This window comes from Dendropsophus ebraccatus, chromosome 14 (genome assembly GCF_027789765.1).
Source record: "Dendropsophus ebraccatus isolate aDenEbr1 chromosome 14, aDenEbr1.pat, whole genome shotgun sequence".
In the NCBI taxonomy this organism is placed as follows: domain Eukaryota; kingdom Metazoa; phylum Chordata; class Amphibia; order Anura; family Hylidae; genus Dendropsophus; species Dendropsophus ebraccatus.
Genome location: NC_091467.1, coordinates 66,945,955 through 66,973,717, shown reverse-complemented (window position 1 = coordinate 66,973,717; position 27,763 = coordinate 66,945,955). Strand labels below are relative to the sequence as shown.

The 27,763-nt window shown below is 42.3% G+C and overlaps 2 protein-coding genes across 9 annotated transcripts in view; one reads left to right on the top strand and one right to left on the bottom strand.

The window, feature by feature from the left end:
- Positions 1 to 472: 472 nt before the first annotated feature.
- Positions 473 to 8,180, top strand: LOC138773002 (testis-expressed protein 47-like). Its single transcript, XM_069953860.1, has 7 exons — positions 473 to 595; positions 3,937 to 4,009; positions 4,338 to 4,432; positions 5,475 to 5,539; positions 5,747 to 5,948; positions 6,136 to 6,292; positions 8,105 to 8,180. The coding sequence occupies exons 1-7, from the start codon at positions 473 to 475 to the stop codon at positions 8,167 to 8,169; spliced, it is 780 nt and encodes a 259-aa protein (XP_069809961.1). The 3' UTR covers positions 8,170 to 8,180.
- Positions 8,181 to 9,428: 1,248 nt separating this feature from the next.
- The window catches only part of ARHGAP44 (Rho GTPase activating protein 44), a 69,852-nt gene continuing 51,517 nt past the window's right edge, over positions 9,429 to 27,763 (bottom strand). For 6 of the 8 annotated variants that reach the window (XM_069952401.1, XM_069952403.1, XM_069952407.1 and 3 more), the window contains exons 17-21: positions 25,236 to 25,451; positions 20,161 to 20,592; positions 16,832 to 16,965; positions 16,326 to 16,673; positions 9,429 to 12,187 (exon numbers count right to left, since the gene is read on the bottom strand). In XM_069952401.1, the coding sequence (XP_069808502.1) occupies positions 12,045 to 12,187; positions 16,326 to 16,673; positions 16,832 to 16,965; positions 20,161 to 20,592; positions 25,236 to 25,451 (1,273 nt within the window). In that variant the 3' untranslated portion in view covers positions 9,429 to 12,044. Of the gene's footprint in view, positions 12,188 to 15,992; positions 16,045 to 16,325; positions 16,674 to 16,831; positions 16,966 to 20,160; positions 20,593 to 25,235; positions 25,452 to 27,763 lie in introns of all 8 variants that reach the window. The other 2 variants (XM_069952404.1, XM_069952409.1) reach the window with 2 other exon arrangements.

Here is a 27,763-nt window from a genome sequence, read left to right as displayed (position 1 = left end):
CTAGACATAACGCTGCAGCTGGTTTACTTTTTTAAAAAAAAAATTATCTATGTTTTTGAAATGTTTTTGAAACAAAGTTTAAATCAAATCATGAGCCGGTGACAGGAACGCAGGAAATGACTGACTATTCACAAGTTACTCGGCAACCGAGCACAAAAAATACCAACAAGCCAGACAAAGGAGCAGCAAATCCAAGCAGGAGGTCGGTCCTGTTACCAGGATACCACCAACGTAAGTCATCCGGGTGTTAGCAAACTCCGCTGTGCTCTCAAGCATGGCCTGACATACACTTCTAACTTATATATATATATATTTGTATTATTTTATTGAGAAAACTTTTTGTATATTTTTGAATTTTGCAAATTTTTAACTTTTTTTTTTTATTTTGCAACTTTTTCTGCATTTTTAAATTTGAATTTAAAAAAAAATATATTTTTATTCAATATAATTTTTTTTACGCTACCAGCTAAACATGGAGGCTGTGAAGACCAGGGTGCCATCGTGGAAGCCAGAACCAACCCCAGAAAAAATAGGAACAAGTTTTTTTCATCAGCTGCTCAACAAGCGGGCGGTCCTGAATGCCCGGGATGATGTGGTTAGTCTTGTTTGTTCTGTAAATTTTTGGATGCGGATATTGGAGGGAAGAGGGGAGTGGACTTTATAGTGATGCATTAAATAGGTCTGGAGACCCCTGGGACCTTTTGAGACCAGTTGTGATTTTGTGCTTAAAATTTTTTGTGCAATTTGAATAAAATAGTGCCACCTCCTGGTGACAATAGGAATTGTTCCATTTGCTATTGTATAGTTGAATCTTCTTTTTTTTTTTTTTTTTTTTTATATATAATTGAATTGATAAATATTGTACAATTAAATAATCAATATCCTAGTATATTATGCAACTTTTTAGACACTCTTTGTCCCCATAGTCACTCATGTTATCATCACCTGAGGCATGCTGATATTTTTTTCCATTAGTCTGTATACAGTAGTACCCTGCAGAAGGATTCATCGCCTTTACAATTTAACCTCTTAAGGACGGGGGCCAATTTTCGTTTTTGCGTTTTCGATTTTTCCACCTAGAGACCCACATGAGCCCTTATTTTTTGCGTCACTAATTGTACTTTGCAATGACAGGCTGAATTTTTGCATTAAGTATACTGCGAAACCAGGAAAAAATTCAATGTGTGGTGAAATTGAACAAAAAAAACGCATTTCTTTTATTTGGGGGGTATTTGTTTTTACGCCCTGGGGTAAAACTGACTTGTTATGCATGTTCCTCAAGTCGTTACGATTACAACGATATATAACATGTATAACTTATATTGTATCTGATGGCCTGTAAAAAATTCAAACCATTGTTAACAAATATACGTCACTTAAAATCGCTCCATTCCCAGGCTTATAGCGCTTTTATCCTTTGGTCTATGGGGCTGTGTCAGGTGTCATTTTTTGCGCCATGATGTGTTCTTTCTACCGGTACCTTGATTGCGCATATACGACTTTTTGATCGTTTTTTATTAAATTATTTCTGGATTTGATGCGACCAAAAATGCGCAATTTTGCACTTTGGGATTTTTTTGCGCTGACGCCGTTTACCGTACGAGTTCAGGAATGTGATTAATTAATAGTTCGGGCGATTACGCACGCGGCGATAGCAAACATGTTTATTTATTTATTTATTTACTTTTATTTATAATCTGGGAAAAGGGGGGTGATTCAGACTTTTATTAGGGAAGGGGGATTTTTACTAATAACACTTTTTTTTTTTACACTTATACTAGAAGCCCCCCTGGGGTAAGGGTTATTCCCCCTGGGGTTGGGGTTATTCCCCCCTGGGGTTAGGGTTCGTCTTCCCCTGGGGTTAGGGTTATTCTTCCCCTGGGGTTAGGGTTATTCTTCCCCTGGGGTTAGGGTTATTCTTCCCCTGGGGTTAGGGTTATTCTTCCCCTGGGGTTAGGGTTATTCTTCCCCTGGGGTTAGGGTTATTCTTCCCCTGGGGTTAGGGTTATTCTTCCCCTGGGGGACCTCTAGTATAAGTGCATTGATGTCTCATTGAGATCTTTGCTGTATACTTATACAACAAAGATCAATGAGTTCGGCACTCGGATGCTTTCGGCTGCTGCAGCCGAAAGCATCCGAGTGCCGAGCCGGGATCAGCGCCATTTTGGAGAAGACACCTGGCCGGTAAAGATGTGTGGATTGCTCCCCAGGGATGTCCCGGAGGAGCGATCCACCCCACTAGACACCAGGGATGGGCTGCATACAACGATCGGATGCAGCTGTCAACTTTGACAGCTGCGTCTGATTACTGAATTAGCGGGCACGGTGATCAGACCATGCCCGCTAATAGCCGCGGCCCCGCTCTGAACACCTCTTGCGGACGCATGCGTCCGCAAGAGGTTAATAGATTTGTGGTCTGTGTATGCTGTAACCCATAGGCATATGCCATATTCAACAAAAAATTTTTTTTAAATCAACTGGTGACAGAAAGTGCCAGAGATTTGTAATTTACTTCTATTACATTTTTTTCCATCTTCCAGTACTTATCCGCTGCTGTATGTCCTGCAGGAAGTGGTATTATTTCTAGTCTAGGCAGCAGGAGAAGTTTTCTATAGGGATTTTTTTACTGCTCTGGTCAGTTCCTGACATGAACAGAGGTGGCAGCAGAGAGCACTGTGTCAGACTGGAAAGAATACACCACTTCCTGCAGGGCATACAGCAGCTGATAAGTACTTGAAGACTTGAGATTTTTTTAATAGAAGTAAATTGCAAATCTCTGGCACTTTCTGGGACCAGTTTATTTGAAAGACTACCCCTTAAATAGAAGCAATGGTGTATCTCAAGGGTACTCAACTTTTAGTGAAGGTCCACTTACCGGGGTCTATTGTCAGGTGAAGGTCCAAGCTGAACATCATTAGTAAACGTGTTGCGCTCCCCCAGTAGTATATAGACCCCTGTGCGCTCTCCCAGTAGTATATAGTCCCCCTGTGCGCTCCCCCAGTAGTATGTAGTCCCCCGTGCACTCCCCCAGTAGTATATAGTCCCCCTGTGCGCTCCCCCGGTAGTATATAGTCCCCCCGTGCGCTCCCCCAGTAGTATATAGTCCCCCCGTGCGCTCCCCCAGTAGTATGTAGTTCCCCTGTGCGCTCCCCAAGTAGAATATAGACCCCCACTTTGTGCTCCCCAGTAGAATATAGTCCCTCTGTGCTCCCCCAGTAGTATATAGCACCCCTGCTGTGTGCTCCCCCAGTTATATAGCCCCCTTGTGCTCCCCCTCCCACATAGCATATAACATTAAAAAAAAAAACTCTACTTGCCTGGGTCCAGGCATCTCCTCTCCTCTACCCCTCTTGTGGCCACACTGCAGCAGTCACAAGAGGCCGCTCTCCCCTTGTCCTGGCGCTGGCGCTTCAGTGACGTCACTCGAGCGCCGGCACCAGAGACACAGAGCGGCCTCTTGTGACCGCTGCAGCCACAAGAGTGACTGACAGGGAGGGAGCCAATGGCTCCATCTCTGTCAGTGCTGCTCCTGCACGGTAACTATGAGCACTCGTTACGAGCGCTCATAGTTACTGTGCAGAGGAGAGCAGCGCAGCTCAGTATACAGGTATACTGCAGCAGAAGTCCGGACAGCTGGCCTCCCCAGTCCGCCAGTTGAGGCAGTTGTGCACATAAAGTCATGTGACCCCACTAACTTATGTTATAGTCAATATCATACTATGTTCTAACAAGAATTAAATTGTTCAATTATCAGCCTTGGCAATAGTCAGTGAGGAGCCGAATGCCCCGCCCCTGAAGAGCGTGCACTAGATATAATTGCTTGATACAGAGCCCTAGTAATAGCACTACTGGTACTGTTATGTAGGACAATACCCTGTAATCGAAGCCATTTATAAGAAACTACATTGCCACCTTTTTTTTTTATTTCTTATCTAGAAATCACTTCTGCACCGGCTGATATTCGTCTCTAGGATCTCCCCTCATCTGGCTGATAAGAGAGACCTTGGAGGTAAAGGCTAAATCTAAAGCATAATAAACAACAATGTGGCTTCCTTCTTAAAACGGCGCCACTCGTGTCCTCTGGATGTGTGCGGTATTGCAGCTCAGTTTTAAGTGGAAGTGGAGTTGTAATACTACACACATCCTGAGGACAAGTGTGGTGCTGTTTACAAAAAATGATATATATACTCTATTGCCCATGTTTTGTGTCTACTGGTGGCCTCAAAGCACAACGCTATTGGCCCCAAGGATGGGGGTCGTGGAGATCCCTAAATGGAGATAAAACATTGGATTTGATCATTTTTTGGGGTTATTTTCTTTGTAATTCCCTCACTCAGAATACTGGGAGCAGCAATTTCAGAGGTATAACCAGGGCGAGAACGTCACCGGTCTTCTGCTCTTGTATCCCGCATACACCGTGCACTGTCTGGAGGTAAGATAGGTTACTCCATCAATGGAGATGGTATGGGGCCAGTGGCGAGAAATTGGCTTCATGACTTTACTGCTGGGTGCGGGACTCCTCAATAGAGAGGAACTGCATTGCTGGCACGTCTATTACACGGGGCAACAAGAGGGAGCGAGCAAGTGCCAACCTGTCAGGTCAACGCTCGCTTGCTCCTCGTTCCCCGCTTGCTGCCAGCGCTATTACATGTGTCGGCAGGGAGCGGGTTAAGGCCCTATTACACAAAGCGATTATCAGCTGCAGTCGGCCGATAACGCCGTTAAGGCCGATAGTCGCTTTGTGTAATAGAAGCCAATAAGTCGACACGCACGATGTCGGCTGATCGTTGTCTTTCAAAACGTTGAAAAATCAATGATCAGGATAGCAACGATCTGCTGCAGTCACCGCGTAGAGTAGGAACGGTGGCAGCAGACCTCCGCTATCTTCTATGGGCCGCCTTGACGATCTAGAGATCACCTGGGCAGCCCCCCACATGTAATAACGCTGACAGCGAGCAGGGAAGGAGGAGCAAGCGAGCTCAGAGCTGACAGGTTGGCGCTCGCTTGCTCCCTCTTGTCACCCCGTGGGGGCTACATAGAACATAGCGGCGGTCTGCTGCCACCACTCCTATTCCACGGCAGCAGATCGTGATTGTTGATTTTTCAACATGTTAAAAGACAACAATAAGCCGACCTCGTGCATGTCGGATGATCATTGTCTTCTATTACACAAAGCGATTATCGTCCTTAGCGGCTGGTATCTGCCGAATTCGGACAATAATCGCTTTGTGTAATAGGGCCTTAAGGGTGGGGATTGGCCCAAGGGTCATGGAAGTGGGCAAATGTGCCAGGCACCATAGTGGAGGGCCCCCTTACTATGGGAAGCCCTCTTGTCTATGTATGCTACTCCATATACTGTGTCTGTACTAAGTTATTACACAATCTAAGTCCATCATGGTTGACAATTTTATTGGTTGTGAAAGAAGCCATGAATTTGGAGACACGCTCTAACCTAGACACTTTTTCTATTTCAGTCTAGCGGGGACGTCCTCTACTGTGTGATCAGGGATCTTCAAGAAATGAAAAAACAAGGTGGCAGGTGAGTAGTGTACTGTGATCCCGGAGACATCGAGTAAAAAAATTAACAAATCAATCTCCAGTTTGTTGGTGCTGATCTGGTGAGTATCACTGTAGAGAGATGATGCACCAAGCACTGGCACCGGGGGAAGAAGGGTCAACTGCCCATCTATAACAATCATACAAGATCATCTTTGTGATGACCGGATGTTTTTGTTTACTCCATCAGGGCACTAGTATTGGACCCCAAAATTGTAGTTATGTCTCATAACATCCCCAGTCGCCTGTTCAGTCAGTGGAGCTACAAAGTTTTGAATGTTCCCGCTCAGTACTTGGGAGATAAGTTTAGTGAGGACGCCACGGAGGGGATCATCATCGAGTGTCTGACCAAGGTACTGAAGATCGGGAAGCATCTCACGAAATACCCCAAGGTCAGTAAAGGAGAAGCTAAAACTTAATACTAGGAAAATTCTGTAGTTATCTGAGGAGCAAAAACCTATAAAAAAACAACAACAAAAACACCCAAGTTTTATCAGCTACTCCTCAATCCCCCATTTATGTAAGTGGTTGCCTAATGGAAATCACTATCTGATGTGAGCATTGAAATGACCTTTTCAGGGCTCCAAAAATATCCCAGACTCCGTGTTTGAGAAGATCCCGGAGCTGATCATCCCTCAGACCTCCATCTTACATCTACTTCAGTGCAAGGATCTGCTAACACCTGAACAGTTCTTAAAGGTGTACGACACCCCCCTACATATAATGCTGGACTCGGGTAAGTCTCCAAACCTTACAAGGGTCTTCATAGATGCGGGGCAATACATGACACATTGGGGGAGATTCATCAAACATGGAGTAAAGTGAAACTGGCTCAGTTGCCCCTAGCAACCAATCAGATTCCACCTTTCATTTTCCAAAGAGTCTGTGAGGAATGAAAGGTGGAATCTGATTGGTTGCTAGGGGCGACTGAGCCAGTTTCACTTTACACCATGTTTGATAAATCTCCCCCATTGAGTATCATACGGTAGGGACATCGATTTTGGTAGAACACAACACAGGGACCTCTGTAAGAGGGTATCACCAGCCCTATGATGGTCTTCAAAAGTGTAAATTCAAAAAAGTTAAGCTGCATTGACAGTAGATTGCCAGCAGGTGGCACCGTGTCATCATCTGAAATTTTTGAGCTTCACTTGTTCTATTAAAAAACATTCATTTTCACGTTTTTGATTTTAAAAAGTTGATTTTTGATCAAAATAAGTGATATTGGGGTCCTATTAAAAATAATAATGTGAATAATGGCTGGAATTGCTGTTCTAGGGACAGGATGGGATGTCGGGGTTCATTCCGGAACTTTAGTGGGGACACTGTTTTCTGTTTCTTTGTGGTTGATATTTGATGTTATTTTCTGAACCTGTTTATCTGGTTAAAGGACATGTGTTTGGGAATATAAACCAGACGACAGTGTAGGTTCCCACAATCCAATCGGGAGGTAACGTAACATCTCTATAGACTATCACTCCCAGCATGCTTCTGTAGATATCCTACCATAGCTTCATGCCACCCTCATCTAACAACAGACTCACCCGCTATATGGTAACTCAGACAACTGCATGTAGTAGCTGCCCTTATACTCCTACCCAGTGAATCCTCTGCCGCCACCTCCCAGATCTCCAACCATTCATGGTCACTGCTGATTGGCTGAAGGTAAGAGATCGGAGATCATTGGGGACTAATGATGGATCGGCATAGGAGCGGGCGGGATCGGAATTTATTTAATATTCTAAACCATTTACATTGTTGTAGGAAAAAATCATGGGGATTGAAACCCCCTTTAACCCCAAACCTCATACCTGGAGTTAAAACTTACTCAACATTTTAATTTTTTTTTCTTTGCTGAAAATCCACAGGAAAAAAAGGGTTAATCCAACGTACCAATACCCTGCGACATAATCGAAAAGAAACACTAGATATTTTTAGTTTCTTATAATCACACCAGTTTAAAGGGGAACTCCAACAGAATATATTTTTCCTTTCAAATCAACTGGGGTGAGAAAGTTTATATAGATTTGTAATTTCCTTCTATTTAAAAGTCTTCTGTATGTCCTGCAGGAAGTGGTGTATTCTCTCCAGTCTGACACAGTGCTCTCTGCTGCCACCTCTGTCCATGTCAGGAACTGTCCAGAGCAGCAGCAAATCCCCATAGAAAAACTCTCCTGCTCTGGACAGAGGTGGCAGCAGAGAGCACTGGAAAAAATACACCACAGAGACATAATAATTTATTACGATGGTGTGAAATACTGCAACAGGGCCCTGAACCTCGGGGGTGGGACCAGCCACCTTCTCCCCATTCTACCAACCAGGTTCCCTATCACCAAATGGGGGAGGTCATATCATCAATCAAGTCCAGAGGGGCAGAAGCTACTACCGATTACTCTAGAGCCCCATACCCATTCAGGGTCAATAAAAAATGTAAATTATCATATAATCAGTCAAACTTCATGCACTGGATAAGTCATAAAAAAAACTGGGAACATCACCTGAAGAAACACACTATAACTAAATTATTTCTCACATTTTTCCTTTACAGACCGTGTTTGGCCCACCCCCGTTCATTTAACACCTGCAAAGACCCGATCCCTGACGAGAACATGAGAAAATATTCCCCATAAAACAGAAAGATTTATTTTTGAAAAACAATTGTTTTTTTTCAATTTTCTCTTTAATTTTTACTTGATCACGACTCAAAAACGAAGCAGTTTTTTTTACATGAAAAATGGTGAAAAAATTTATGAACTATAGAAAAAAAAAATAGTGTACACGTGAATTTTATTACAAGGCTCACTATTACCCATACTGGGTCAGCTTTAGAATAACTAAAGGGCTAGACTATTCTGGGAAATGTTGGGAGGAATGTTGTAAAAATAAACGAATTGATAATGTCACTGGTGGGAGATAAAATGTTGATTCAAAATAAAATACAGAGAATACTAGGTAAAACAACGCAGAAGAAGTTGGACGGAATGCATTGTCTGAAAAAAAAAAAAAAAAAGTCTCCGTACACCAGTTGGGTCAATTCAATTAAGGTTCGTATCCCCTGAGCTGTGTTGAAAAGGCATCTCTTGGGTCAACTCATGCCATACCCTGGACCGACGAGGGGCAAGAACCTTGAAACATCCGTCTACAGGTGGGCCACTCTGGTTTGCTAATATGTTAGCTTTTTCCTTCTGGAGTAAGCTAATTTGCATACTTTTACCCATGGAGCACTGCCAAAAAATAAAGCTCCCCATAGACCTCGTGGCGGATTCAGATGTTGGTATAAGGTGTATGGAGTTCTCCTGACTGACCACCAACAGATAATATTGTGTAGATAGAGGTTGGGTGTGTAAAAATACTGCCCTATCCCTTTGTTTCTGACCGCGGCTTAACCCTCCTCGACCATTCCTGTGCATGTAAAGGATGGGCGGCGGATGAGAGAGATGACCCACAGCCAAGTGATTGTACGGATGTCCATTATTGATGGTGTATGGCCACTTAAAGTCTCCGTAAGCAAAAGGTGCCCGTAAGCTTTTATACTAAAAGTTGACTGAATTCTCTGCTGGCAGTGGGATCAGCCGACAGTATAAAGCCCCTATTACTAGAGATGATCGAACAGCGGAAAATCTTAGGTTCATGATCAGATCGTTGTCTTCTATTACACGAGACGATTATAGGCCGTAACTGCCGATAATCGCTTTGTGTAATAGGGCCTTTAGGTACATGGGAACCATACCACCCCTGAGTTACCAAATTAGGAATATTCCTATCCCTACACCCCTAAAATTAAACACATCGTACAACTTGTATTTTATACATATTTAGTTTTTATTTTATTTTTTATATATAAAAAAAGACAACTTTTGAGCCTTGGCTCTCAGGGGAAAAGCTATGGTTAAGGGCCTGTTGGTGTTACCACAGATGTGTACGCACAGATACAATATAGTAATTGGCAGGATTATCACATGTTCAGACACAACATAGAGGGCATGGCCCCACGTGAAATCCATAGACTGTACACGCTGAAGTCCGAACGTGGTATTTCCAGCAGTGCATAATCATGAGTCTTGGGTGTTCCGTTGACGTGTTGCATACATGGTTGGTAGTTATGTACAACGATACGATTTTACACAGATAAACATGGTGTCACTCGGGTGAAAATTGTGCATAAGAACCTCCATAGGTAACACATACAGGGTGGTAACATTATTTATTTTTTTTGAACGGGAAAAACAAATTGGCTGCTTGAAATTCACCAAAAATTTGCAGATTTCTTGTTTTATGTAACCATGGCGATCAATTTCCTTTTAGTAGTCTTTATTGATTCCACAAGAATATTGTCCACAGTCCACATTTTAGAGGATGGCGCGGAAAAAAATTCTACACTAGTTTTTCATTACCTCTTCCCATAAGTCCAGGTCGAGAATGGGCACTTTAGCCGATGAGGAAGGGAACAGTAGTGAGGAGGGGGAGGAGGGGCGTTCACAATTTTTAAATCTGAATTATTTTTCACAAACAATTTGTTCATTTAGGCAAATTCACAATATGTTCAAGGAGAATTATCCTATAGAAACAAATTTTAAGTCAGATTTTGGCAAGTTTGTTCACGAACATACAAAAAAATTTAAATAAAAAAACAAACAAAAAACCCACAAGGTTTTCCATATATTGTTCGACCATTGCTTGCGATAAAATGTAAACATTTCAGTGAGACAGGAAAAATATATATAAAACCAGAGATGAGAGGCGGGACGATGAACTCTTTCTATTATTTACAAATATTTTTGGAAAATACGGCCAGGATAAAAGCAGTATTTTTCTCTCTTTACAATTATACATTAGAATCTTATATAGATAACAAATACATATATACATTATTCAATGCCATATGCATATTTTTCTTCTTCCCTATAATAGACCATTAACACCTTACCTCATACACTCACGCATACACAAGCAAAAAAAAAATAAAAAAAAAAATCATATAGCAATTTTTCCATAGATATCTATATATATATATAGTATTTTATTTTTAGAAAATATTTTCAACGAATCCCATCCACAGGCCATAGAAACCTCACAATATGATATAGGTGATCATTTTTATATTAAGTATAGATTATTTTTTTTTTAGATAATCTGTCATTTAAAAAAAATGTACAGGCAGCAATATTTTTTTTCCCCACAAATAATATAAATGCTCTTAAAAGGGTGATCCAACATTATCCCATAGTCATAAAAACTAACCGAAAATTAAAATAACAAGATATCTGGCAAATAAAATAAGTGAAGCGATGACACTGTTAGGCCAGGTTCACACGTCTTATCTTGGTCGTTTTTGGATGTCTGTCGTGAAGCCAAATAATATTCGTTATTTTGAAATCATGGACGTCATTTGGCTTCAAAATGAGGGCCGTCCAAAAAGACGTCCAACGAATAGCCAAAAAGGGACGTTGCGTGAACCTAGACTTAGGATGCATTTTTTTACTAATAAAATCTGTTACATTTATCTGAAAATTATAGAAATTTCTGACAAATAAATTGGCACCACAGCTGACTTTGCAATTTGAGAAATTGTGATTATTAAATAGTTGTAAATTTTAGACTTAAGAATGCCAAATTAAAAAATAAAATTTACAAAAATCCCTGAATTGTTGGGATTTTCCCCTCCCAATAAATAAAAAAAAAACATAAGACACTTAAACACAGAAAATAAGTACGATACGAACAAAATGGGACACCCTTAAAAATTATTATAATATAATTCCGTTGCTTCCGTCAACTTTTTTTTTTTAAACTATAAAACTATCCCGAAATGTAAAAAATAAACATACTTTTAAGCTCTGTTTGTATTGGCAAATGAATATTCTGAAATCTAGTTCTATACAGATTGAAGTATTTCGATTTGGCTTATATTTAAGAGTTTTTCACAGAATAGTTTTTGTAAGGGAAAGTGGATACAATATTCAGGCACAAAACGTTCTGAAATTTTAAATTTAACTCTGAAACATAAATATATGAAAAAAAAACTTTTGGGAAACATTTAAGTCAAACAACGAAAAACTTGCATAACCAATACATCTCATAACTACAAAAAGTAAAACCACTCTCCACATAGTACATAGTCAAGGCAATAAAGGATCACAGCCTGCAGCATTTATAAGGAAAGTATTATTCTTACATATAAGGACCGTCAAGGGTCTGGGATTGGCCACAAAATTCTCCCATGCTTAGAAGATCCAAGGATATCATTCATACTATAGATTTCAATGGGACATTGAAAATAAATGGACATTTTAAAAAAATATTTTCCAGATTTTTTTTTTTTTTTATGGGAAATTAAAAATTTGAGGCCCGATTGAGGTAAGGCCTACAACAAAAAGGAAAAATGATCCCTTAACAAAGGCACCCCCTGTTAACAGCAGACTGGGGCTCATATACAGATTGGCACAAGTTTGGCTGTTGATCGTGGCGGGCACAAATTAGGCTCATTGTCAGAGGGCCGTGCTCTCCGATTCTTCATCCGATTCCGTCCTGCCTTCGGCGGCGCGCCTTTGCTGTTCCTGTTTCATTGCATCACGTTGCAAGGCAGTATCGATTTCAATGAGAATAGATGGAATGTCAAAATGGATGATATCTGGAAAGCAATGGGGGGGGGATGTTATATATATTAGTATAATTTTTTGTATCGCTGCTGAATTTGAGCTTATCGGATGCATGGGTTTGTTTTTATTTTATTTTTTAATGTGGTTACAATGGACACAGCATTGCATGAACCCCAAGGGTAAGTGGCCATTATTCGGCGTTGATTTGTCCACAATATCTCTACGTATTCCTCTACCTGAACCTAAGAGGCATCTCTAAAAATTGACCACAACACCATGTGTGAACACAGCCCAAGTATCATTAATTATTCTCAAGGATTGGTGGGACACAAGTTCATCTATAAATTTCATAAAAAAAGACCGATACATCCTTACTACCAGCATCAGTGAAAACTGCCCACCAATGAGCAATCTGCACCTCCTCATCTATCCAAACGTATCCATAACCTACCGGTTTCCTCACAAGTCCTAACAAACTTAAACCATAGGGGGGGGGGAAAAACTGACCAAAAGAAAAAAAAAAAAGTATTTAAAAAATGCTAAATTTGTTTTGCGGTAGGCATATGGCTTTCCTATTAGATCCTATCCTATATCTTTTTGCTTTATAGAAACATTCACACACCCTCCAAAAGACATCCGGCTGTTATTTTATGATTGGTTGTTATTTTAATGATATGATAATGGCCGTTATTTGCAGTTAAATGATGGCCGTTCAACAAAAATGGCTGTCTGTTTCACAAGGCTTCACATAGTTACATTGTGAGGTTGTTCAGGAAAAAAAAATGTAAAAACAGAATGTGAAGAAAATATTTACCCCCCCCCCCCCCCAGTCCTTAGGTTACGCTGCCCCCACACATGGGCAATATTATCCATTAAGGTAAAGAGGAAACTGGAAAATGCATTTGGGTAACTTTTGGGGTAATTTTATGCCCATAAAACTCTGTATGAACATAACCTCACTTGTGATCTAGAGGAACATACAGTGACATCACATTTCATATCTACTCTGTAAACTCTCCAGTTCCATCTGCTACAGGTGAATCCCTATGATGTCATTGATGACGTAGTAAATATCTTTGGGAAATGGCCAAATGCAAAAACAGGGTTTTAATAGTCTATAGATAAAGACCACTGGATCATGGCTACCTCCTGTTGGCTTGCACTCCACCCATGTCCCAAGGGTGCTATAAAAGAGATCATTTGGCTCCTATCTGCCCAGTTGTAGGCTTATTCAGCCCATGAGGGGCCATTGCTAGTGTGAAAAGGCTAGAGTAGGGACCGTGTCTCTGAGGACACCTTAACGTGGCGACATGGTACACTCTGTTTGATCAAAAAGTTTGCTAAGATCCTCACTTTTTAATATCTACAGAGCAGGTGTTTATCGTGTGTACACTGGGAGGAGTATATACGGTAAGCCCTTGCACCTGTAGGTTGCTGCTGCACTTATTTTTTTGTCCATGTTTATTATCTAGCCTATTTTGGATGCTGTCTAGAAGAGATGAGTGAAGTTATCAAGTTGGGGACTCTATTTGTATGACATTGTGGGGAATAAGGAGCTTTATAAACTGTATATAACTATATACAGCCAGATGTAGCCAGTCATTTACCACCTGGGCCAGCTTTTGTCTCAATGTTATTGTTGGGCTGGAAGAGATTGGGTCACAAAGTCATGAACTATCTAGTAAAAAGTGGTGGACTAGAATCCTGGTCACCCACAAAACAAATGTAGACTGATCCCCAGCCAGAACACATCTCCATCATGGTCAATGGTGAATGGATTACCTCGAAACAAAAACGGAACGTAATTTCTTTGTGTTTGAATAAATAACAGTGCCACAGCCATTCCCAGGTTGTGTCTGGTATTGCAGCTCAATTCCATATAAGTGAAATGGGCAAAGCTGTCATCCTATACACAGCGTGTGGATGGGTATGCCCTGCTTTTGGAAGACAGTAGCCATGTTTTTATAATCGTGTATAGCCCCTTTAAGTCCATAACCTCTACATTCAGCACTGCTGATACTTGTTTATACCACGGACACCACAAAACAATTAGAATTTATATTACTACCAACACAACGTCAAAGACCAAGACATCTGTTCTCACTGACACTGCCAACTAGACATAGCCCTTGACAAGCAACGGAACGACCAAAACATCTGGAAACAAGAGGTAGAACGTTACAGATTATCCCAGTAGGGTCCTTGCATTGGTGGACTTTTTTTTTGTCAAGCGTTAAGAGAGACCAAGCCATGCAGATTTTGGCCTGCAGACTCATGCGAAGGCTGCTGCCAGTGGGAGTTAGTGCTAGGGTTGTACATATAGCCGTCAGGGGGTCCGTCTCAACGTCCCACAAGTTCCCAATGGAAATAGTAGGCATATTAAATTGAATACACAAGGCCGTCCTGGATGAGCTCTCTTGAAATTGAACATGCTGTGGTGTAAAGCGGTGCCATGTATGACCGTGAACTTACAGTGATGGTCAGCGTACTGCATGTTCATTTTCAAAAAGTCTCAAGGAAAAAAAAATCAAAAATGTTGACATTGGGACTCTCTTTGTGACAGCTATGTGTAGAAGCATTGACTGAAGACGGGAAAAAGGCAACAGTGTAGCAGTGATGGGCAACCAAATCCGATAAGAAAAGGGACTGACTAAGAATTGTATAGACGATGAATACCCTCTAACACAAGCACAACGGGGCACAGAGAGTGACATACTTAGATACTTTACCGTGGGGGGCACTTTGACAGTATTTTGTATACTTGTTTAGTTTGGCAATTCTGTTAGGGGGTACTTGTTGACAAAATTATTATTCACCAATCTTGAGTCATCTTTTATACTTGAGTCACATCCAGAGGTGGCTTCAGAATTTTTACGGTTGCCAATGGAAACAGACTACAGTTGATCTAAACTGTAGTCAGATGTGAGCCGCAAAGGGGTTTTCTGGGCAAAAAAAAATTTCAGTATATACCTAAAATAAATAACTGAATAAAAGCTGGCATATCAACCTCCCGTCGTGGCTGGGGTCAAATCTTACGCTCTCTGGTCATATCTCGTTTATCCACTGTCCAATGATGTTTTGCTCCTGCAGAAAATGCCCGCTCATACCAATGAGGAGTAAAACACCATTGGACAAAGAACAAAAGTGCTATGGGGATCGGAGAGTGGCTGTGGAGCGAGGCAAGTATGCCCTTTTTATACAATGCACAGGCAGACGTAAACATAAATATTTTATTAGCCCAGAAATCAGCTCTCCTGAACCCCTAAGCTCAGCATGGCGGATCTGTCATGTATACGGAATGACCTTCCATGGTTTCTCTTTCTGAGAAAAAAAAGGCAGAAATATGGCAGTAGAAACTCAAGATATCCAATCCTTCTCCATCATCGATGATCAGCTGGTTCCACCAAAAATGGTTGTTTTGTCAAGACCTGACTAATGTGTATGGGGGCCTTTAAAGTTACACTTTAGACCTTTAGTCTTCTTTATTCCGACATCTGTCATTGGAAGAGAATTAGGTAGTGGGCAGGATCAGCTGACTCCATCACCTTTAAGTCTTAGATGGTGACTGGTGTCTAAGTGGCCACCACTGTCTCGGGATGTGACTGGAGCATAAGACATAACGTAACTCAACATTATATGTAAATTTAAACTGTGAAACAATGTAAAACATTGGAGCTTTCTATTATAAAGAAAAATATGAAAATACAATGAACTGTGCGAGTGCTAGAGAGGACGTAATGACAAAGGTGATTCCATCAATAGTTACATTTTGGTTGCTCAAGACTACTGGTAGCATATGGTCAAGGTGGGTGTGAAACGGTTGGAGCTCCAGCTTACCAGGAGATTCCCCCTCACACATATCCAACACAGCGCCACTCACGTCAAACGGCTGCGAGGAAACGGGAAGGGAGAACGAGGGGAGACAGAGGGAACACAACATAAAAGGAAAACAAAAAAGAAAACAAAAAACAAACCGCTTAGTGCTATTCGTTGGTGGGAGATGGACAGTGAAAAAATGGGCAATTTTTTTTATTTAAAATTCTTTTTTAAAAAGTTGGCATTTTATTTTTCTCCCCTTTAAATGTAAAACAATTATATATATTTTTTTTGTGAAATACATAAAAAATAAATATATATTGGGAGACAGACATGCCAACAAGGACTACTTACCTGTAGACATACTATCTCCGGGAGACAGGCCATCTAAGATACTGTTCTCCGAAGACTGAGGGCTGGAAGCAGACTGACTTGTGGGAGGCTGAGGTGGGGGAAGTGAGGGTCTCTGTCTCGGTTTAGGAGTAGGACGGGATTTTGTTAAAGTGCTGGTCACGGGAGGAGGGGACGCCAGGCTCGGCGTCAAAGCGAGAGAACCTTGGTAGCTGAGTCCATAGGGTGAAGGGGTGCTAGGAGGGGTTGGGGAAAGACTGACGGGAGAAGGTTGACCCGTTGACTGATCTGACACTGCCCCTGTCTGAGTGTACGTGATTTTGGGTGGAACAGGCGCTAGTTTCTTAGACACTATGGACAGAAAAAAAAAAGATGTTATAAAAGGTTACGAGGTCAACATTGTCCATTCACAATGGCATTGAGTGTATTGGGTCTATATGGTTTAGCATGTAGAGGACCATCGTACATCATCCTCTGCTGCTACCTACCAAGTTCACTCTCAAATGTACCTTTCCTAAGAGAATGAGGACTTTGCTCTGTTGACAGCTGGTTCAGCCCTATTCCGCCCGCAGATACCATATGTCCAGTGCTAGGACTTCCCTTTGGCCCAGATACAGGAGAAAGCTCCTTCCCTTTCAATGTACTGCAAAATAAAATCGCAAGCTTTGTAAAAAGAGATGCTGGGAATTAGATGGAATTTTCTTACTTTGTATACAAGATCAAGTGAATTTCTCTACAAATACGTCATCTATATATCTAAATACGTCGTCTATATATCTAAGGAAGATTGATTCTAATATGGCCTAAAAATGATTCCGGTCATTACCAATCAGGATGAGCATTTCTGCTAGATCGGTATGACCTTAATAAATTGGGAGAGATAAATGAAACCAGGCTAGTTCTTAGTGTAAAACTTAGATTAGACAGTCTATGAGTGCACCGGATTGGAAAGGACCAATGGCTCAGAGTATTTAAAAATGTGGCACACCTTTAGATTGTCTAGTCTAAGTGATAGTTGGCTTCATTTTATGCCAAAACTTGGCAAATTTAAGCCATGCCCCATCATCAAACCACACCCACATTCTTGTAAGCCACACCCTCTTTCTGAAAATGTGGTGGAATCATGGAGGCCAGTTTTTTTTTTGTTTTTTTTTTTAGCTCAGGTTTTATTTATCTCCCCGAGTTTTGACCAAACCTGTCAAAATGTTTGGGTTCGGCAACGTTATCTGAACCAGAACATTCTGCATTTAATTCCCTGCAGCTGAAGATGATGAGTGTTGCCTATGGATGTATCTATGTTTTCTAGGACTCCCTAGGACAGCATCCAACTTCTGCAGCCACAGGGAATCAAGCGCTGCAGAGGACACCCCAGGACTCTCACTACGTACTGTCATAGCTGAGCTAGAGAGAAGCAGTGAGACCTCCTAAATGTTAAAGGTATCGTCCATTTTTTACAATTCATATTTGTTAGATGGTTCTCCCGAAAATAGGCTGATCACAGTGATTGGCTGAATGTGCTTATTTCTCCAGCAGCGCCATCACAGGGCATAAGGAGTATTGCATAGGGAAGGAAATTATCTGTCTGTGTATTGTATGAACTTTTTGAGCCCTCCGGAGAGACCTATTTGTATGTATATCATACGTATGGATGATCCATGATACCGTATGAGCTTTAGTAGGAATAACTCAAGAGCACAGATGCCGGCCTATCGGGGAATTCAAATTTCTTTGTAGATCTATAGTTAGACTATGGGCTACCACCTATGAACTGACTCCAGACTGTCGTAAGGATGCCTTTAGCTGTGATTCTTAACTCTCTGGGGGTAGATATCTGGAATGCTCTGATTAGTTAAAAATAGCAATTCCAATTTTATGGGGGGGGGGATCATATTGTGGCATTCTGTGTCAATTGGGGGGGACCTCTGTTTAGGAAACTTCTCTTATCCAGGCTGGAAAGCGGTTACAAAGAGCGTCTCACCCTATAGAACCTGTCCTTCCTACTTAAATGGGCAAGTGCAATGCTTCCTTTCTCCAGTGGTGGCGCAGCAGAAAAATTGACCACTTAATGCCATGATTACAGGTGACTACTCGCTGGTGGTTCTGGCTGGGGGAGAATTTGTGATCCATTATTTGTCAAGAGACCCTTCTAACAAGTAGGCATTGTCTAAATCAGAGAACCCTGTTAATGTAATTTATTTACTGCTGTATTAAACATACAATCTTAGACCCCAAGTCCCTTTTACATGGCCTGATACACGCCATGCCTCTCTGATCGGCGCTCGTTTGCAGAGCCTTTACAATCGATCACTACAATCAATCAATCATTGCATCATTTGTGCGGCCTATTGCTTTAGGATAGAGAGGATAATATGCGAGTGACTACCGATAATGCCCGCATGGGCCAACAAGCAAGAGATGTCTCATTTATTGGCCCATTTACAGAGGACGATTATCGGCAGTGGGCGTTTCTGTCTGCCAATGATCAGCCCATCTAAAAGGACCTAGTCTGGTAACTAGATTTAGACATTAAAGGGATATTCTGGGCCTAGAGTAAAAATTTGGAGGGACAGAAAAAAACATGAGTGCTTGGGAATTGGAACACCACTGTGGCAAGTCTTGCTCACAAATTCTGGGAAACAGAAGATTGGAGGACCAGACTAAGGCATATTGGAAGACCAGACTAAGGGCCCTATTACACAGAGCGATAATTGGCTGAATCGGGCTGATTATCGCTCTGTGTTATATAAACACAGGGACCGACGGCACATCGCTTCCTGTAATGGTGATGTGTGGCCGACGATTGCCCGAACACCTGATACCTTACCTCTCCCCGCTTCCGATCTTCTCTCCTGTGCTCCGCAGCCTCCTGGTCCCGCCAGCAGCAGTTTCTGAGTTACCTGTCAGCCAACAGGCTGCTCAGCCAATCACAGGTCGGGCAGTCCCAGCCTGTGATTGGCTGAGTGGCCTGTCGGCTGACAGGCTGCGCAGACGCTGCTGCTGGCGCCGGGAAGCTACGGAGCACAGGAGAGAAGACTGGGAGCAGGGAGACGTAAGGTGTCAGGTGTTTGAGCAAGGGCTGAATGGACATCGCTAATGATGTCCGTGCAGCCCTTACTGCCCGATTATTAAGCTGCCTAATAGGTCCAGTAAACAATTTCCAATCTAGCAGATCACTAAAATGATCGGGCCCATGTAATAGGACCCTAAGGCATATTGGAGGACCAGACTAAGGCATATTGGAGGACTCTCTGCAGCATAGTATTATTCTATGGCCAGAATACCCCTTTAAGACTTGGGACAAATTTTGTCTACTTAAATTAGGAACGACACCCAATGAATATTGTAGACAATGGGTTGAAAGCTCCTAAGACTTCCTCTACGTTCTCCCCATCCCTAAGGAACCTGAAGCTAAGGGTAACAGATTCCATTCAGAATCGGAAGACTCCCACAGCTCGCGTTGCTACATTTCTCATCGGTTCATTTTTGAGAACTTTTTGTCCCCCCCCCCTATTTATATTCCAGAATGAGCGGCTGGCATTCATCTTTACGGGACTGACTCATGCCGCTGAGTCATTCCGTCCCCTTAGCGAAGAAAATTTATTTCCTTCATTCTTGGTGGATATTTTAAGCTTCACAAGGCCCTCGAGGGGATTTGCTGCAGCTTTAAAATGAAGCCACCGAAAAATTGCTGAATTCATCTCGGCTGTTTGGAGGATTTACCTGGCATTGCATATATTGTTTTCGCCTTTTTTTTTTTAAGCAAGTCTTTTAGTGCAACATTCTTTCCCATGGAGCTGCAGTTTTTACAATGACATATATCAAACCTGTATTGAATTACCTAGTCAGCTTGGTTCCCTTGTCTCGAGCGCAGGAACAGCTGAGCCACGGGGGTGAGGCTGACATAGTGGGTAGGTTAGGGGTACCAGATGGATCGGGTTTGGTTAGAACGAGTGGGGTTTTGATGTAGAGGGGTGAGACATTAGGCTCAGAAGCATGAGGTTCAGTGAGGGAGCTTTGCTTAGTGAGGTGTAGAAAGCAAGGTTTCGGGTTTGAGTTTATGTCAAGCTTTGGAGGGGAAGGAGGCAAAGTTTGGCTGTACCCAGACCACCGAAAGGTAGAGGTGGCATCAGGCCTGGCAGATGGTGGAGCTTTTGGAGGGTGAGGATGAAGGGTAGGGTGCTGTGAGCTTGGGTACGAGAGGGGTCTGTCTTCTTCAGGGGAAGGATAGGTGTAACAGGTATCCGACCACTGGGGCGAAATCTCATCTCCGCTGTACTCGATGGAAGGGAAGGTGGGGGAGGCGAGGTAAAGGAACACAGGAACAACAAAAGAAAAAAAAAATAGAAACAGAAGACAAGAGCAAAAATATTTGTACATGGAAGAACCCAACAAGAGAGTAAAAGTGGTCATGAAGTGCGAAACGCGGAGGGCGGTGAGGAGGTCAGAGAGATCTGCAAGAAAAGCCATTCGCTCTGCAGGTGACAGAGGGTGATGAATGCGGATGAGGTCAGGGGTCAGCGACAGACGGTCAACACTCACAAACACATATGAGTCTGGTCGAGCGAATGGAACAAAGTTACAAGACATGCAAGTCACTACCCAGACAACACAAATACGGACACGGCACATATGCAGGGTTCTTTTTATGCTCAAAACTTTTTTTTTTTTTTGTGCAAAATGTTGGGCAATGGTTGATATTACGGGTTATGGGTTATTACAGAGAAAAAGATGGATTACAGAAAAGAAAACGCTACGTGGATCCAAAATCTTATTAAAACCAAAGCTCCAAATCACACAGTATAAATCTACACATAATATTCAGCAATTAGGCAGGTATTCCAGTCACCCCCAGAGCTGCATTCATAATTCTGCTCATTTCCTTTTAGCTCACTTGCTCCCCTTAGTTCGCACTTCTCTCCTTGTATGTCCTTACGGAGTCTGCCAAAAAGAATTGTGACTGCGGCTCTGCTGGTAAGTGGAGGATAAGACGTGATGAATCTCAAGGTTAGGAAAAGTAAAGTTGTGCAAGTCAAATGGAATATGATCAGGTAGAGATGCCGACGCTTAGTGATCTGCGTTATACTCTAACAGAAGTGAGTGTGGCTTAAATACAGGAAAATAGACACAAACAATACTATTCAGGTTAAAATAGCAGGAGGGTGCAATCCATAAACCAAGGTGATGAGAAGGTGGAAATGTAATTTTGAAGGAGTACTCCAGCGAAAATCGTGTTCTTTCAAATAAACTGGTATCAGTTATATAGTCATATAGATTTGTAATTTACTTCTTAAAAATCTCAAGTCTTCCCATACTTATCAGCTGCTGTATGACCTGCAGGAAGTGGTGTATTCTTTCCTGTGTGACACAGTGCTCTCTGCTGCCACCTCTGTCCAAAACAGGAACTGTCCAGAGCAGGAGAGGTTTTCTATGGGGATTTGCTGCTGCTCTGGACATTTCCTGACATGGACAGAGGTGGCAGCAGAAAACACTCCATCAGACTGGAAAGAATACACCACTTCCTGCAAGACATACAGCAGCTGATAAGTACTGGAAGACTTGAGATTTATAAATAGAAGTAAATAACACATCTGTATAACTATCTGACACCAGCTGGTTTGAAAGAAAAATATTTCTGCTGAAGTACCCCTTTAAGCAACCTAAAAAATCTAAAGGTCAATAACCGCCTAAGAGTCTGTGCACCTGTGGTCCATATACATGGGCATATAAGTCAAATATTGGGATGCTGGTGACTTATTCACCCAGGATTACTGATGAACAACAGTGTGAGCAGAGTCCATACACATTAGAAAAAAGTCAGCCGATCCCACCGATTTTGGTGCGGCCAGCCGATGTCTAATGCATGTGGCAGCCTCCCAATTCTCCCCTGACAGATGAGGTTGGGTGAGAATAGGATGGGGCATGTTAGTGCTGTCTTCAGCTCATCACACAACCTGACCACGAGTCAGCTGAACCTGTCAATATCATCTAATGTGTATGGGGAACCTCCCGAGATGGAGGTATGAACACACTTAGTGAGAGTGCCCTTCAATACTAGATGTTTTTGGCACAGTGCCTCTCTACTAGTGTCATGCCCCACCCATTTTGCCCTTGCTAATATACAATATCATGCATACTACTGCAATGGGGCGTCACTGAGAAAAAGCAAATAGAGGTGAGCCACTGCTAGACACTTCTGGCAGTGGATTTTCTCACTGAGAACAAAAGGATTGGGCATATTTAAATCCAACTGCCTGATCCGTATTTCCCTTGACATCTGTCATGGGGTATTTGGAGCTCTCTACAAAGTTCTGACAGCCACACAGAAATTATTCTGAACAGAATTTGGATCTAAAGAAGACACAATGACAAAGGGATAGGAGTCACCTTAAAGGGGTCAGTCTTGTTGAAAAAGCAGTCCAATCTGCCAGCAATATTGTATAGAGCAAAAAGAGCTGAGAAGATTGATATATCATTGTCTGGGAAAATATTCAATAGATCTTTTAATTTATTACTCTAAACTTTTATGGAATATGATTAGTACCGCCCCCTGGACTCTTAAACCTAGAATGAGCAGAGGTTTAAACAAATAAATGACAAGTTCTGCTGAATCTTTTCCCACAAAATGATACATCAATCCGCTCAGCTTCCCCTGCTGTATAACATGCTGCCTGCAGATTGGACTGTATTTCCAGTGTGATCAGTCCCTTTAAATAAAGAAATATGTCAGGAATGATAATGTTCATTATATATAAGTATCAGGTGAGAGTTAGAAAGGGGGGGGAGGAACAAGTATGAAGTGTTATGACCTGTAGGGGCTGAGCTAAATCCATTGTGCCTAAGAATGTATAGAAAGTAGTGAAATAGATATTGATTCTTAAAAAGAAGCCGTACAGCAGCGTTAGACCATGAGTCAGCCACAAAGCAGATGAGTGAGGCGCAAAATCGGGGGCCACACGTATGCCAAAGCTGAATGGTATTGCTTAACGTGCAGGCCGCTTTTAGGTCGTAAAAAAAAATTGGGGAGACCACAGGTGAGGTCAACGTTCACAAAAGTAAGCTGCCTTATAGGCTCAGTCCATTTCAATAATTCTAACCGAATAATGGTGCCTCGTCATAGTCATAAAACATTTATTTATTAGGTGTTTTAGACATAGAGGAGGAGCATGGCTATGCACTAAATTTTACAAAAAATTTTAAAATAGATTTTTAAGTTAAAAAAAATTCTAAAGATTTTACAAATTGTGATAAATTTGGCCGATCCTCAAAGTGTCACAGTCATTATAACTTTCAAAATCTAAATCAGCAGTAGATGTGATATAAAGCAAGTTTGCAATATACATTCATTATTTATTTTTTAGTTGTCATGGAAAGTACAGGACTTCCTGTTTTCTGACTTTTTTTTTCTCAAAAAAACAGGAAACAGGAAGTCCTGTGTATCCCAGGCCATCTGAGCGCTCACAGAGAGAAGGCAGTCATGTGACTGATGGACACATTAAGCCGTGACTCTCAGTACTGGCCAGAATTCCTGTGTTTAGTTTGTTTTTTTCAACCAGCACAAGTTAGAAAATCTGCCTTCAGGAGACTGGACCTGGATACAAATAAGTATAGCTGTTATATAGCTGCCTTCAGGAGACTGGACCTGGAGACAGTAAGTATAGCTGTTATATAGCTGCCTTCAGGAGACTGGACCTGGATACAGTAAGTATAGCTGTTATATAGCTGCCTTCAGGAGACTGGACCTGGATACAGTATGTATAGCTGTTATATAGCTGTCTTCAGGAGACTGGACCTGGATACAGTAAGTATAGCTGTTATATAGCTGCCTTCAGGAGACTGGACCTGGATACAGTAAGTATAGCTGTTATATAGCTGCCTTCAGGAGACTGGACCTGGATACAGTAAGTATAGCTGTTATATAGCAGCCTTCAGGACACTGGACCTTGATACAGCAAGTATAGCTGTTATATAGCTACCTTTAGGAGACTGGACCTGGATACAATTAAGTATAGCTGTTATATAGCTGCCTTCAGGAGACTGGACCTGAATACAGTAAGTATAACTGTTATATAGCTGCCTTCAGGAGAATGGACCTGGATTTCTGGTAAGTTCAGCTTTGTTTTACAGCATGATAACAACAACATAAATAATGAATGTATATTGCAAACTTGCTTTATATCACCTCTACTGTTGATTTAGATTTTGAAAGTTATAACGACAGGGACACTTTAAACTTAGGTTAATTTTACGTTGTTGGGCCATTGTGACTATCCAGAAGTTGTGTGACTTTTTCTTGATTTTGTATGGACCTCTTATCATTACTTTTTCACTGCCAGAAAAACCTAAAGCATAGCTCAACATCTGAGGTCCCAAAATCAAGCACTCAGGGGCCACCGGTGGCCCTCAGGCCCCCTAATCTGTGGTTATGGGCGTCATATTATTATAAAAGATAATGCAGATATATACGTTTTCTAAAAGGTGCTCGGTGCAGACACTGAACAAGCAGCGCTACACAATGTAACAAACCAGTTGCATCTGAAACAGCGCCATAATGGGCTGTGTCTGGTAAGCAGGAGCACCAGAAAAAGTATGAAGATCGAAGGTTGAGCTATGCTTTATATCTATACCAAAGAGCGCACTCACTTCGACTCAACAGATTTCCTAAGGGAAGGACATTGATACATAAGCGGGAAAAGGGACTTTTTTTCCCCCTCATGTTACAGACATAGGGGGAAAAAATGGGTAACATGTCACTAAATGTTGACCAAAACTGGATAAAGAGTCATACAATTGCGGAATGAGCTAAGAAAAAATAAAAATGACCTAAAAGCGGTCTTGGAAAAGAGGTTTTGTTACTGAGGGCAGGTTGGCTCAAAGCAAAGCTGTGGTGGTGATGGTCGTTGGTTGAGATCTTACCTTGTCCTCTCGGGACCTGGTTGTGAGCCGCTACTGGGAGGAGTGGGGGAGGGAGACTCTACGGACAGGTCGGGATTTGGTGACTGAGGTGTGGCTGCGGTATCGAGCGGAGGAGGAGCAGGGGGCTGAATGGCGGGCGGGGTGGAGGGGCCTTTGCGGACTAAGGAAGAACCGCGGCGGGCAACCCAAGTGGTGTCCATCACCCTGACGCCCATGCTATGGGGGGAATACAAAGACATCTGCTTACCATCTCTACAAGGGAGGTTAAAGAAAGAGAGAGACTGAGCCAATAACACTGTACAACAGGCTCCCCCAACAGGAGGGGAACAAAAGGACAAACAGAAGCATAAAAAAATACGGTTAAAAATAAAACATACATATCAACAATGAAGCACATTGACCACCTTCATAAGAAAGAACAATGACACATAGATCAGTATTCGAAACCCATCAACTATAACACGCACTCTCTGCCGGGGATACAGATTGGCACCTATGGGCCCTTATTTAGGGCCACTTAGAACATGGGCCTCTCTATACTTCTTTATAGTCATCTACTTTATAAATATCGCAGTGCTCTGGTAAAGTTCCTCAGACATAAATCCTACCTTTCACACATTTTTTGTTTGACATGACGGTGGTTATAGGCAAAAACATAAAACATACATAAAAAAGACAATTCAGTTACAACTATAGACAATAGTGATAGGTTACATCTACATAACTAATGACCAATGGGCAGGGCCATAGTGAAGTGGCTGGGCTGGACATCTGGCCTTACCATACTGTATATGTTAGAAAGTTGACTTTTCTGACCCTTGGTCAACCAACCATGTTGCAAAATTGTCTCCTGCCGTGTCAATGTATCGGTACACTGAAGGTTTCTTGTTGCCCTAACATGACCATGACTGTCTGGTGGAAACTTAATTGCTTTGGCCAAATCCGAAACAATAGTTTGTAACGTCAATGTTTCCATTGTCCAGATGGACCTTCTAGTAAGAACCACCAAAGACTATGTTCCCCGATCTTTCCTTCATCAATGGACTCCATACTGCTACCCAAAGGAAGGAGGGCCACCATGATCTCAACGAGTACGGTGTCTTTCTCAACGGACTTGGTAGAGGAAAGGACGAACACACAGGACACCACACCGATGAAGGGACTACACAGAACAATCACAGTAAGGGAGGGAAGCGATATAACAGACATGCACATAGTGGAGGACTGACGGGACCATGGGTCACGCCACACGCATCTTGGGGACACATCCGGGAGATACATCTTACCTCTGAATTTTCCTAAGGCTGCATGGACAGAAACACAAATAATGTTAGAGCGAGGTCTGGGCTGGAAGGAAGGATGGGGCCGTCCAGAGTTAGATGGTGTCACCCATAGGGGGTAATAGGTGATGTATGGTGGTTGACCGAGTACAAGACAAAGGTTTAGTGTGATATATAGGATGTTAGTAGCCTCTAAATACTTGACTTACCTCTCAACTAATCCCAAATCCCCTATTTACATACAACAAACAAACATACACAATAGACATGGCCGACCATCTGATGGATATGGGGGCCTCACGAATCTCAGATGAGGTTGGGGAAGAGAAGGTTGGGCCATGTTGAATTCCAACTATCTAATCCTGTTGCCAAAAGAGTGTGGAGGGAACAGAGGAGTCTGGTGGCAATAGTGGAGTCTAATCCTCTCCATTCAGAACATGTGACCACTCGATTAAGCCCAAGTGGTCAGGAGAGGATAGCTATTGAAGGTGTATAGTTACCTTAACACTGCAGACACTGAACCAGCAGGGGGCGACAGAGGGACATGAGGTTATAGCTGAGAGTTCAGCTCCGGCTGTGAGTGCATTAGAAGACACCGGGAACGGGATTGTTAACGTTTCTGGCCATTATGGTGGAGAATTTAGTGAGAGATTTAGACTTAACCCTACGCTGAGCTGTAGAATGTGGATGTCGGGTTACCATGGTAACTGACCAAATTACTACGGAATTTCCAAGGAGTGGGAAGGTTTGACACATGATCTTCATTCAATGGTCCAGACTTCAGAAAGATGAAGTGATACGGGCACAGTGGTCTTGGGGTACGAATGAGCCACGTCTGACTACTGTAGGTAATAGGGGGCCCAAAAAACATTGCAGTCTTTCTCTTGTTAGAGCAGCAGTTGGTGCTCCAGAGCTGTCCTTCCTACTACAGATAAGAACACTCAGCTATTGTGTCATAGCAGCTGTATACAGCTAGGCCCGACCTACCCGCTCTCAGTCCTTATTCACTCTATAGATCTGTTTTTCTATATCAGCTATACAACCTAATCAGCAGCCATTCTGTTAAGGACGAGGAGCGGCGTGATCTGCGCCGCCAGCCACCCGCCTCTCGCTTGGCGCACTGCTGTGAAACACTCGTCTCCGTGGGGGATCCCAGTGATTTACAGACGTCTCGCTTTTCATCTTGATAAACTCTAAACTTTTCCGAGGAGATTGAACGGCGTCCTAGCAACACGACGACCTATTACG

Coding starts and splice junctions, on each gene's coding strand:
- LOC138773002 (XM_069953860.1), top strand. CDS start 473: ATGGAGGCTGTGAAGACCAGGGTGCCATCGTGGAAGCCAGAACCAACC. Junction 4,010..4,337: donor TGATAAGAGAGACCTTGGAG/GTAAAGGCTAAA, acceptor TCCCTCACTCAG/AATACTGGGAGCAGCAATTT. Junction 6,293..8,104: donor ACATATAATGCTGGACTCGG/GTAAGTCTCCAA, acceptor TTTCCTTTACAG/ACCGTGTTTGGCCCACCCCC.